At 41.8% G+C, this 13,502-nt stretch overlaps 1 protein-coding gene across 1 annotated transcript; it reads right to left on the bottom strand.

Annotated features, from left to right (window-relative positions):
* Nucleotides 1-6,155: 6,155 nt before the first annotated feature.
* On the bottom strand, nucleotides 6,156-9,068 carry LOC129766388 (uncharacterized protein K02A2.6-like). Its single transcript, XM_055766915.1, has one exon. The coding sequence runs from the start codon at nucleotides 9,066-9,068 to the stop codon at nucleotides 6,156-6,158; it is 2,913 nt and encodes a 970-aa protein (XP_055622890.1).
* Between the last annotated feature and the right edge of the window lie 4,434 nt (nucleotides 9,069-13,502).

Here is a 13,502-nt window from a genome sequence, read left to right as displayed (position 1 = left end):
TATAACTCGAGCATTTCTCAATAGATCGCAAAGGTTTTTGCATCAATTGATAGGAAATATATCTACGCATCTATCATAACGAATAACATTTCATTTTTCTTGAGATAAATAATTGAATAATTGTGAAATATCAAGCATTGTCCAAATGCACTATGTGCCCATTTTTGATTGGTCCATTTTGTGCTTCTCAAATCGTACCGACCAAAACGGGCAATCAGAGCAGCAGCGAAATACAAAGAAGCACGATTGGAAAGGAAAAAGAAAAACAAGAAGTGGGTTATATCTATGGTATAACCGCAAGAGTGACGTAGGACTATTGTTGATTTAGAGATCATTTGTTTGAAGTTGAATCTGAATTCATTCTGAATGAATGAATATTTGGGGGACTTCGAAAACGAGAGCGTTACGTTGGAGGCACAAGGTTTTATGAATCCAATATTGGATACGGAAATATCCTACTGATGGGGAAGAATAATTTTCAGAAGCTTTCCTGTTAATTGCGATTGATTGAAAAATCACAAAACCAAATGTATTTGATTGCAGTGTTATATGGATAGAAAACATTAGAATAAACTATTTCGCATCAATGTATTTTTCAATTCCCAGGGGAACTGGCAGAGTATTTTTCAGCAACGATTAATTCTTTTCAGATTTTCCTCGATACTCGAAGCCCACCAGTGGTTAATACTAACTCGATAACCACCTGTTAGTAACATTTGATTCAAAAATATTTGTTCGCAGTGTAACATGGATAGAAAACATTAAACTCATTCACATGAATGTATTTTTCGATTCCCAGAGGAACTGGCAGATTATTTTTCAGCAATGATTAGTTCTTTCCTGCTCTCCAGTGGTTATTGCTAACTCGATAACCACCTGTTAATAGCACTTGATTGAAAAATATTTGGTCGCTGTGTTATATGGTTAGTAAACATTAAAATAAACTCTTTCGCATGAATGTATTTTTCAATTCCCAGGGAACTGGCAGATTATTTTTCAGCAACGATTAGATCTTTCCGAAATTTTCTCGATGCTGAATGGCGTCCAAACGAAAATATTCCTTTCAGTTTGTCTGTAAAAAACTTTTCTGAACTCTTATCCATCAAATTTGGAGCCCTGAAAAGGGCAGTTGATTTTATGCTAAGCTAATAGCACGCTCTCCTCGGATACGATGGGCCAGCTGGATGTCCTTGGGCATAATGTGACGCGCTTTGCGTGGATAGCACACAAAATGTTATTTTCGAATAGGCCTCCTGCAGCATCATAACCGCGGAACTTTGGAAGCGCAAATCGGTTTTGAAGTCCTGAGCAATTCCACGAATCAAATGCTGCAAAGGTAGATTGCGGATCAGCAATTCGGTCGACTTCTGATAGCGACGAATTTCACGCAAAGTTCCCAGTCGATAGCGATGTGGTCACACTCCCCACGGCTGGTGCACTTATCCGAGCTGCTTTCGTGGTGCCTTACCACCGAAAGACTAACGAGCTGTGTGCTTGGTCCCACACAAACGAGTCCTCACGGTGCGAGAGTAGAGTAAGAAATGAACGAAAGCAAAGGAAGCGTCATTTTATAAACCATAAAAGTATAATTTTTTTTTTTCACTTAAATTCTTTTTATTTCTTAATTTACATTACATTTTTACATTATAATAAAGTACTACATATCAAGTGATCAACCGAGGGTTCTACATCTTTAAGTTGCAATGTCAAGTTTTGTAATGATTTGTATCATACACATTATTCGATTGTTTCATATTTCTATTGTAAAATCATGCCTAAACTTTTCTAGTTTTTGTTACCTTTTTTTTGTTCACCTAAATCTAACTTATAAGATACCCTCCCCAAATTATTTACATTATCCCAACTTACACTACTTATCTAACTGGAAATAAATATATCTACCCAAACCCAAAGCCGTTACCTTGAAAGGTAACGACTATGAAGTCAGGTAGCATACTCATACAGATTTTGTATTATTCCGTGTGTTGAGAGAGCGCAACTCTGTTCAAATTTCATACAATTGTTATTGATAATTTCATCCAAGGTTTTAATCCCGGCCAGCTGATGTATCTCCGAATTTCGCGTTCTGGGTGGAGAGTTTAGAATCATACAAAGAATTTTGTTTTGTATGCGTTGAAGTTTTAATTTGTGAGTTGGAGCACAGCACTCCCAAATGGGAATCGCATATGCGATAACTGGAAATATTATTTGTTTGTATACTGCAAGTTTATTCGTTAGAGATAATCGAGAGTATCTATTGATCAGGGGATACAATGACCTGATTAAAATGTTGCATCTTGTGTCTGTTTTGTCAATGTGTGCTCTGAAGGTAAGCTTTCGATCGAAAGTTAGACCCAGATACACTACTTCTGAAGACCATTCAATACTATTGCCATTAAGACTGACTGTCATATTTTGAGGAGGAACAAGCTTTGGAGTGTTCTTGTGGGGAAACAATATAACTTGTGTCTTTGCGGCATTTATGCATATTTTCCAATTATTGAAATATCCAGACAAAACGTCTAACCCTCTTTGAAGTTTAGATCTTAGTTCTGTGATACTTCTGCCCTTGTAAATGATGGCAGTGTCATCTGCAAATAGTGACAGTTATCTGAAGTGTAGATATTGAAAAGAATTGGTCCCAAGATGGATCCTTGAGGAACACCTGCATTCACAATGAATTTCTCTGATGAAATATTGTTTATAGAAACATTGAACGCTCTATCAGAAAGATAATTTTTGATAATTTTTATCAAGTATGTAGGAAAACCAAAGTTCTGAAGCTTGTAAATGAGACCATTATGCCAAACATTATCAAATGCTTTTTCAACATCAAGAAGTGCCATGGCAGATGATTTTGAAACTGACTTGTCTGATTATGTTGTATACTCTACGAAGCTGGTGAATGGTAGAGTGGCCTTTTCGGAATCCAAACTGCTCATCCAAAAATATATTGTGCTCATCTGCAAAAGCAAGAATGCGCGTTAATATAATTTTTTCGAATACTTTCGAAAATGCTGGGAGAAGGCTAATTGGTCGATAGCTCTTTGAAGAAGAAGGATCTTTTCCAGGTTTTAGTATCGGGATCACTTTTGCCAACTTCCAACACGAGGGGAAGTAGCTAAGTGATAGACATCTGTTGAAGACAGAAGTCATAATTTCATATAAGTTGTTACTAAGATGTTTCAACTCAATGTTAAATATACTATCGAAGCCGGGGGCCTTCATATTCTTCAACGAGCGTATAACCGAGATAACCTCTGCAGTCGAGATGATTTCATTCTCTTGAGGTACAGAATGAATATTGTCAATAGCCCTTACAGTATCATTCGCCGAAGCTTCAAATGGACTTGTAATGTTCTGGCCAAGATTGTGTGAACTAGCGAAATGGTTGCCAATTGCATTAGCCTTTTCGGCAGGTGTTATCAATCGTTCTGAATTGTCAGGTTGAAGAAGAGGAGGAATAGGATTAGACTTGGTCTTGAGAATTTTTGCGAGCCTCCAAAATGGCTTGGAGTTATTCGGAAGTTTACTGATATCTTTTGCGAATTTTTTGTTACGGAGATCAATCATTCTGGTCTGGATAACCTTGGTTAACTGATTATACTGTCGTTTCCTCTCTCGAATACCAGTACGTTGGTACTGTCTTCGATAGAGGTTCCGAAGTCTAATCAAATGTTTAGTAATTGGATCAATTTGAACAGAGTCACTCACCTGAATCGTTTCTGGGATGTGGTTTTGGCGAGCCTCAATAACTGCAGTTTGAATATAGCTGACTGTTGTTTCGATATCTTCGGGAGATTCAAGAGGCTGATCGAGATCAATATTGTTGTCGATAAGCTGCTGGAATTCCACCCAATTCGCACGATGATAGTCTCGTCTACTTTGTGGCCTCCTGACTACGACATTCACTCCCAATTCAACCATCACTGGGAAGTGATCCGAACTCATCTCGTTAAGGGCAATAGGATCACCGATGTGGCGATCCATGTTGGTAATGAAGAAATCAATTATGGAATGTACTCCAGAACGAGAAATGCGAGTGGGGGTTGCTGGGCTAAGAATCCTGTAGTGCCCACACTGTAGATCATCATTTAGAGTCACTCCATTTTGATTCCTCCTTTGGTTTCCCCAGGACTGATGTCGAGCATTAATGTCCCCGCCGATGACGTATTTCGACTGCCGTCGTGCTAGCTTGATGATATCGTTTTTAAGAAGCAACGCCGAGCCGTCTCTGATTGACGTCTGTTTGGGATAATAGACCGCAATCACGATAATAGGCCCAATCGATGTTGTGATTTCCGCCCCTATAGCTTCGATGATGTTAAGTTTGAAGCACGGCAAAAGTCGATATCTGATGTTATTTCTGATGGCTAGGGCAACACCTCCTCCACCAGAACCAGTACGATCCATTCTCAACAGACGATAATTCGGAACTCGAAGGTTAATATTCGGTTTAAGATGCGTCTCGGTAACGATAGCTACGTCGATGCTGTTTGTCACTAAGAAGTCAGTGAATTCGTTGACCTTACTCTTGAGAGAGCAGGCATTCCAATTAATTAGCCTGAGAGATGACCGATCCATGGTTATAATAAAAATGTAGCATGACTTGCACTTGTTCCTGTTGGTTGCGACAACTTCTAGTCTGTCGATCTAGTTCAAGAAACAGGGTTGCAAGTTCTTGCATGCTATAAAGATCCTCACTAGAAGAAGAGTGAGGTGAAGATGTTGGCGTAGGTGGTAGACCAATAGCTGCAACCTTACTATAGCTCGGTTGCTCCTTTTTTGGTTTTTCGCTAGAAGAGGCCGTTTGGGGGCGACCTGTAGGAAGTGGAAGAGGAGGAAGAACAGGAATCGTACGAGAAACCATTGGAGGGAACTCTTTGTCAGTAAGTTCTGGAACCTTCTTCCTATTCTGCGTTTTATCAGTAGCTTGCTTCCGGATGCGTTTGAAATCCGTACGTTTTGTACAGCTACGGCTAGTGGCTTGGTGATTTTCGCCACAGTTGACACACTTGCGAGATTCTTCCTCTGGAAGGCTACAAGCGCTTGTTGGATGGTCAGCAGCACACTTTCCACAACGAGTTTTCATGTGGCAACTTTTTGTTCCATGACCGAAACCAAGACAATTAGTACATTGAGTGACGTCCCGATTTTGGGGTTTGTATCGGTCCCATTGTACCGTGATGTTAAAAATGGTCTTGATTTCCCTCAGACGCGTGATGTTGGTCGATCCTTTTTTAATGTGGATCAGATACAAAACATTGGAAAAGCCATTGTCTTGTGATTTGTGTCTTGTCATCCGATGTACAGCCAGCGGTTGTAGACTATGGGATTGCTCTAGTTCCTTTTTGATGTCCTCTGTTTCAATGGCAATACAACCTTAAATGGTTTTTCAGAAGGTATATCATGAGTGTAAAACTCATGATTGTTCTTTTTCAGGTACGTTCCAACGATCTTGTATTGTTCCAAATTGGGACAGGTAATCTTAATCCCTATGCTGCACATTTTGAACACCGGCTGCAATTTCTGCGCCAGTAGCTCGGATCTCAAAGTACCGATGTCCTTTGATGTAGTGAAATAAGGCGGTACCTTCACCTTTTTATCAACATTGACTGGTTCCTCTCCAGTGTGGCCATCCAATAAAGCATAGCGGTTTCTTTCTAATATTGGCTCCTTGCCGGTATCCGATCGATGTCGTTTGTTGGTTCCATGTGGTATGCCTGGGTCGGTTGACTGTGTTTTCCCCATTATCGCAGTCCTCAAGGGCAGACAGGTGGTTGATGAATCGCAGGTAGACAATCTGAAAAGAGAAATAAATAACTTTTAAAAAACAGAGCTCCAAACACGTCCGTCTCTGTCGACGGTCGGTGTGGAATGAAAAGTATAAAATGTAAACCCCACCCTTATTATATTCGTAGCTTACTCTGAGAGAGAAACGAATAACATCGAAGTAAGTATACAGTAAGTGTTAAGTTCTTCCAAAGAATGAAATTAATTTTTAATGTTAAGAGCTTGATTTATTTCGACTTCTCTGTTTGGTGGTTGGAACTAAACTATAACTTTTTTCATTTTGTTACTGTCGTACCATGGCTACAAATCATGGCCTACCTAACGGTATGATTTTGCGTATGCCAATGGTACATCTTCCTTTTTTAGAAAATATCGTACGGTGCAAGCCATGCTGGGAGCCTACGAAGTCTTCCTTCTGGCCTGACGGGTTGTGGAGAGTCTTCAATAGGAACATCAGATTCATCGTCGTTAACGTCGTCTTCAACAACTTCTTGTTCATCATCGACAGGCATCGGCTCATCATCAGGAATCGGTTGCTCATCTTCTATTGGAGGAACTACTGGATCCGGAGGTTTCATATCTTGAAAATTGAATTCATCGATCAGCAGTGCCAAAGGAAGTTGATTTTGAGGTGTAGAATCAGCATCGGCATCGCTTCCATATCGTTGTCGAATTTGGTTTGTGTGTGCTCGAATGAGTCGTCCGTTCTCGAGCAACATGGTGTAGTTTACGTTACCCTTGCGCTCGATGATTTGACCTGGAACCCATTCTGTTGTGTTACGATAATGAACCTGGGCAAAGACCATTTCTTCAGCATCAAAGGTTCGTTTCATCGCACAATGTCGTCTGTTGAACTGGGAATTTTGCTTTTCGTTGACCAGCGTTGGACTTGGAGGACACGGCTTCAGCAGATCCAGTGTCGTTCGTAGCGGTCGACCTAGAAATAGATGAGCTGGCGTCTTACCATCTATTCTTCTGTTTGGTGTTGACCGGTAAACCGATAGAAACGTCTGCAGATCCTGGAACATTACTGCCTTCTCCCCTTCGACAAGTTTCTTCAGTAGACAGTCCAGCGGCGCTCGGAGTTCCTTCATCTGTCCAACGAACCGTCCATAGTAGTTAATCGCACCCAGGTATGAACGCAGTTGCGACAGATTCGTTGGTGCTGACATCTCAAAGATTGCTCTTGTTTTGGTTGGATCCGGGCGGAGACCATCCTTGTCGAGGATGTGACCCAGAAACTTGATCTGCGGAAGTGCAAAACGGCACTTCTCGATGCGCAGATAGAATCCACACTCACGAATACGTTGGAGCACATCATTCAGACTACGATCGTGCTCTTCTTGGGTCTTTCCAGCAATTAGAATGTCATCCAGGTACGGTTTCACTCCAGGAATTCCGGCTAGCATACTGTCGATGATCCTCTGGAATGCACCTGGTGCGGATTTGACTCCGGGTGGCAATCGGTTGTACAGGAACAGACCTTTGTGTGTGTTTATCGTTAGCAGTTTCCGGGAAGCTTCTTCAACTTCGACCTGGAGATAGGCATCCGAAAAATCGATACAGGAGAAGAAACGGCAACCGGCGAGTTCACCGAACATATCGTCCGGATGAGGCAGTGGATGGCGATCTGATTCTAGTGCATTGTTGAGACCTGTGGAATAGTCACCACAAATGCGAACGGAGACATCAGATTTACGAACCACGACGATAGGTGCAGCCCAATCAGAAAACTGGACTGGCGAGATGATGCCGTTGTCTTGAAGTCTCTGCAGCTCAGCATCAACCTTCGGAAGGGCAGCGTAGGCAACCGGTCGCTTGGGGCAGTACACAGGTCGTGCATCTGGCTTCGGGTAGAGCGTTACCTTAGCTTTGGTGCAGCATCCGAGGGTTGGTTGGAACACTTCAGGGAACTTCGCTTGCAGCTTCTGCATTGTTGCGTTTGAGTTTTGTTGGATTGAGTTGACTAATGAACTGAACGGAACCGACCAGAGATCGAACTGATCGATCGTTTCAATTCCCAGAACGTTGAGATCCGGATTGCTTGTAACGAAAATGCGACCCACTTTCGTCACGTCTTGGATGGTGATTTCAGCGTTGAATTCACCTACGATGTCGATGCCGTCACCCGAGGCGCTCACAGCAGCGACATCCGTTGTCTCGATGACAGGCTTACCCACCGATGTCCAAGTTCGTTTGGAGATGATGGTGATGTCAGATGCACAATCGAGCTGCAACTTTGCTGGTACACCGTTGATGTCGATTTTCACGAACTTCCGCTTTGCTTTCAGATCAACTCGCTTAACCGCAATACCTTTAGACTTGACGATGTCCTTAGGTTTGGGTTTATCGATCTGCTTTGTCAGCTTCTTCTCGGATGAGGAGCAGTACCCTTCCTTGTGGCCCTTTCGTTTACACTTTGAACATGTGTGTGTCTGGTAGGGGCACTCCTTGACATAATGAAGATCCCCACAGAACCAGCAAGGTGTTTTTGGTGACTTCTTCTCCTTTCCGTTTGAAGTACGATGACGAGAGATTGCGTTGACTTTAGACTTGTCCGTACAACCTTTCTCGATCATTTGCGTGTCTTGCTTAAGGTTGATGATGCGGTTGCACTCCTCAACCAGGTTTTCAAGCTTGAGGTTGGCACCGTCGGCGGGCGGCGCGTTTTCTTCAGCTTCCAACTTCCCGATCAGCCTGGTCCGGATATCCGAATCGCGTGGTGACTGGAGACCGCATACGAACCTGAGCGTCTTGAATTGGTCGCTGGATAGCTTTCCGATCTGGAACGCTTCGCAGTGCTTGTTCACCGATGCTGAGTAAGACGAAAAATCGTCGACTTCATTTTTCACGTATTGAAGACACTGGTAGCGTGCGTTGAAGAGTGACTTTTGGCATCCAAAAAGTTTCTTCAGCTTCTTGACGGTGTCTTCGAATGAAAAATCCCGCGGATGACTCGGCAAAACACTGTTCACGTAGCGTTCGTGGAATTGCGTGCCGATTTTCCGCAGAAGTAGCCTGACCTTTGCTTTGTCATCCAAATGCTTTCCGTCCTCCTCGAACACGTCCTCGTATCGAGCATACCACGAATCGAAGAAGATGCCGCCGTCTGGATCGTACTGAAACTCGTCGATTCCCGTTGAGAGTGACTCGATGATCTTCTCGCTTCCAACTTGATTAGCGTTACCCTGCTGGAGAGCTGCAATCTGCTGCTGCTGGTTTGCGATGAGATCAGTCAGCCGGAGAATCGCTTGCTTCAAATCTGCGTCGGCCATTCTTGAATTCGTGACGGTTTGAGGGCTTCAGAAGCGGAACGGAATTTGAACTTGAATAGGAACAGGAACAAGCTTGACGTTGCTTCCGGAAAATGGCAAGAACTTCTCCTCGTCGCCAAAATTGTTAAGTTCTTCCAAAGAATGAAATTAATTTTTAATGTTAAGAGCTTGATTTATTTCGACTTCTCTGTTTGGTGGTTGGAACTAAACTATAACTTTTTTCATTTTGTTACTGTCGTACCATGGCTACAAATCATGGCCTACCTAACGGTATGATTTTGCGTATGCCAATGGTACAGTAAGCTTATATAATAAAGAGGGTGGGGTTTACATTCTGGACTTTTATGGCTTATAATAAGATGCTTCCTTTGCTTTCGTTCATTTCTTACTCTACTCTCGCACCGTGAGGACTCGTTTGTGTGGGACCAAGCACACAGCTCGTTAGTCTTTCGGTGGTAAAGCACCACGAAAGCAGCTCGGATAAGTGCACCAGCAGCGGGGAGTGTGCGATGTGGTATCGACCGGGAACTTTGCGTGAAATTCGTCGCTATCAGAAGTCGACCGAATTGCTGATCCGCGGTTATGACGCTGCAGGAGGCCTATTCGAAGATACCAATTTGTGTGCTATCCATGCAAAACGCGTCACATCATGCCCAAGGACATCCAGCTGGCCCATCGTATCCGAGGAGAGCGTGCTATTAGCTTAGCATAAAATCAACGGCCCTTTTCAGGGCTCCAAATTTGATGGATAAGAGTTCAGAAAAGTTTTTTGCAGGCCGAACTGAAGAAGCATTTAACGAAAATCGTTGTGTCGATGATAATTCGATACCGATAGGAGCCATGGATATGGATTTGATAACGAAGAATATGAAATACATGACATTATGTAATGAATATTTCCCCATATCGAAGAAATAAAATTATTTGTGTACGAATGCCGCAATCGATAGTCGACTCTAATTTGCGCTGGGTAATTTCCTCGGAGGACTCGATTCCTCATTTGAGCAATAATAATCCCTTTCTGGCAAAACGAAGTGGTATGAATCACATTATTCGAAAGATAAAATTAAGATGTTTTCTGCCAATTTTCTTCAACCTCCAAACATCTCTTTCTCCCGTTTGTCGTTTTTGCGCTCGCTAATCCTTTCGCACAACACACATTTCTCATTTGAGAAATTGTTGAGTAAACATCGTTTGCCAGTGCGCGTAGAGCGGGAATTCCTCAAGATTCATTGCACCTCTAATAAATTGCCGAAAGACGTGGTCTTACTTTGATTGCACTTGATTGAAAAATCCAAAACGAAAAGTATTTGGTCGCAGCATTTTATGAGTAGGAAGCAAATAATTACTCGAAAATTACATGATTTTGGCGATGTGAAAATTTTACCGTTTTTCATGTTATGCATCCAATATTGGATACGAAAATTATCTACTGATGGGGAAAAATAATAGAAGCTTTCCTGTCAATTGCGATTGATTGAAAATCCACAAAACCAAATGTATTTGGTTGCAGTGTTGTATGGATAGAAAACATTAAAATAAACTCTTTCGCATGAATGTATTTTTCAATTCCCAGGGGAACTGATATGCAACGAGAGTTCCGCGCGTGTATGTGTGTGTGTGTGTGGCGGCTGCTCCGATGTTTCAAGCGGAACCGTGGCATCACTCTCCTCCTGATGGATTCCCTTCTGGCCTAAAGTGTACAAACAGGCTCTTAGTAACACCGTTCATCAGCGCTTTCATGATAAAAGAAGTTAGCTTCATCACAACAGCGACAACATACTCCAGTCGCTGTTCAATTATAACTGAGTGGGTTTACGAGCGGCGCTCGCTTATATACAGATTGGTGGTTTCAATAGCCTGTTTTGAAAGCAATTTTAAGGCTATTGAAACAAGTTTTTGTATGAAAATGTAACAAGTATATAACGCGTAGACATTTTATCTTTCGAATGAAGTGTTTATCATACCATTTCGTTCAGTTGTTTAGGAGCTATTAACGCTCAAAATCTCGGTCTCCGGCGTAACGCTTTCGTTTTCGAAACTTTGATTTTACACCCCGGTATAGAAATGAAAGACGTAGTCCTACGTCAAAAAAATGAGGGAAACATTGGTCGCAGTCTCACACATGCGTAATTCTCGAGCCAGCCAGTCAGCTTAAAAATCCCCGCTCCGCTGCTGTAACGATCATTCTCATTCAAACCGTACACCACATCGGTTCGCATCACAACACATCAACAAACCAACCCAAGCAGCCATGTCTAGACATGGTAAAGGAGGAAAAGTGAAGGGAAAGGCAAAATCCCGCTCGAACCGTGTTGATCTGGAGTTCCCCGCAAGGGTAGCTAGGCCGAGCGCGTTAGTACCAGTGCACCAGTCCACCTAGCCAGCGTTATATAGTTTCGGCCGCCGAAGTGATCGAGTTAGCTGGCAAAGCTGCTGGCGACGATAAGAAAACCCGCGTTCGGAGCAGAACACATTCGGTTCGGTGGACATCAAGACAACAGGTAGTTGCAACGAGTGGCGAGTGGCGAGTGGCAAACGCAATCGCAAAACGGCAGCAGGTAGCAGATGAAAAAAGTTTGTTCTTTTTATAATCTGCTTTGGTGGCAAATCCAGAACAAGGCGGCATCGAGGGCGTTCGAAATGGTTTTTTTTCAAAACCACGAGTACTAAGTTTTCTAAATTGGAACCATTCCATAAAACAAAGCGCTTTTCAGGGCCATTAAACCTTCCAAAACAAGAAGTGGGTTATATCTATGGTATAACCGCAAGAGTGACGTAGGACTATTGTTGATTTAGAGATCATTTGTTTGAAGTTGAATTTGAATTCATTCTGAATGAATAAATATTTGGGGGACTTCGAAAACGAGAGCGTTACGTTGGAGACACAAGGTTTTATGCATCCAATATTGGATACGGAAATATCCTACTGATGGGGAAGAATAATTTTCAGAAGCTTTCCTGTTAATTGCGATTGATTGAAAAATCACAAAACCAAATGTATTTGATTGCAGTGTTATATGGATAGAAAACATTAGAATAAACTATTTCGCATCAATGTATTTTTCAATTCCCAGGGGAACTGGCAGAGTATTTTTCAGCAACGATTAATTCTTTTCAGATTTTCCTCGATACTCGAAGCCCACCAGTGGTTAATACTAACTCGATAACCACCTGTTAGTAACATTTGATTCAAAAATATTTGGTCGCAGTGTAACATGGATAGAAAACATTAAAATAAACTCATTCACATGAATGTATTTTTCGATTCCCAGAGGAACTGGCAGATTATTTTTCAGCAATGATTAGTTCTTTCCTGCTCTCCAGTGGTTATTGCTAACTCGATAACCACCTGTTAATAGCACTTGATTGAAAAATATTTGGTCGCTCTGTTATATGGTTAGTAAACATTAAAATAAACTCTTTCGCATGAATGTATTTTTCAATTCCCAGGGAACTGGCAGATTATTTTTCAGCAACGATTAGATCTTTCCGAAATTTTCTCGATGCTGAATGCCGTCCAAACGAAAATATTCCTTTCAGTTTGTCTGTAAAAAACTTTTCTGAACTCTTATCCATCAAATTTGGAGCCCTGAAAAGGGCAGTTGATTTTATGCTAAGCTAATAGCACGCTCTCCTCGGATACGATGGGCCAGCTGGATGTCCTTGGGCATAATGTGACGCGCTTTGCGTGGATAGCACACAAATTGTTATTTTCGAATAGGCCTCCTGCAGCATCATAACCGCGGAACTTTGGAAGCGCAAATTGGTTTTGAAGTCCTGAGCAATTCCACGAATCAAATGCTGCAAAGGTAGATTGCGGATCAGCAATTCGGTCGACTTCTGATAGCGACGAATTTCACGCAAAGTTCCCAGTCGATAGCGATGTGGTCACACTCCCCACGGCTGGTGCACTTATCCGAGCTGCTTTCGTGGTGCCTTACCACCGAAAGACTAACGAGCTGTGTGCTTGGTCCCACACAAACGAGTCCTCACGGTGCGAGAGTAGAGTAAGAAATGAACGAAAGCAAAGGAAGCGTCATTTTATAAACCATAAAAGTATAATTTTTTTTTTTCACTTAAATTCTTTTTATTTCTTAATTTGGTTTACATTATAATAAAGTACTACATATCAAGTGATCAACCTAGGGTTCTACATCTTTAAGTTGCAATGTCAAGTTTTGTAATGATTTGTATCATACACATTATTCGATTGTTTCATATTTCTATTGTAAAATCATGCCTAAACTTTTCTAGTTTTTTGTTACCTTTTTTTGTTCACCTAAATCTAACTTATATGATACCCTCCCCAAATTATTTACATTATCCCAACTTACACTACTTATCTAACTGGAAATAAATATATCTACCCAAACCCAAAGCCGTTACCTTGAAAGGTAACGACTATGAAGTCAGGTAGCATACTCATACAGA

Source organism: Toxorhynchites rutilus, chromosome 2, assembly GCF_029784135.1.
Source record: "Toxorhynchites rutilus septentrionalis strain SRP chromosome 2, ASM2978413v1, whole genome shotgun sequence".
NCBI lineage: Eukaryota > Metazoa > Arthropoda > Insecta > Diptera > Culicidae > Toxorhynchites > Toxorhynchites rutilus.
Note: the sequence above shows the minus strand (reverse complement) of the source record. Positions and strands in the feature narration are given on the sequence as shown.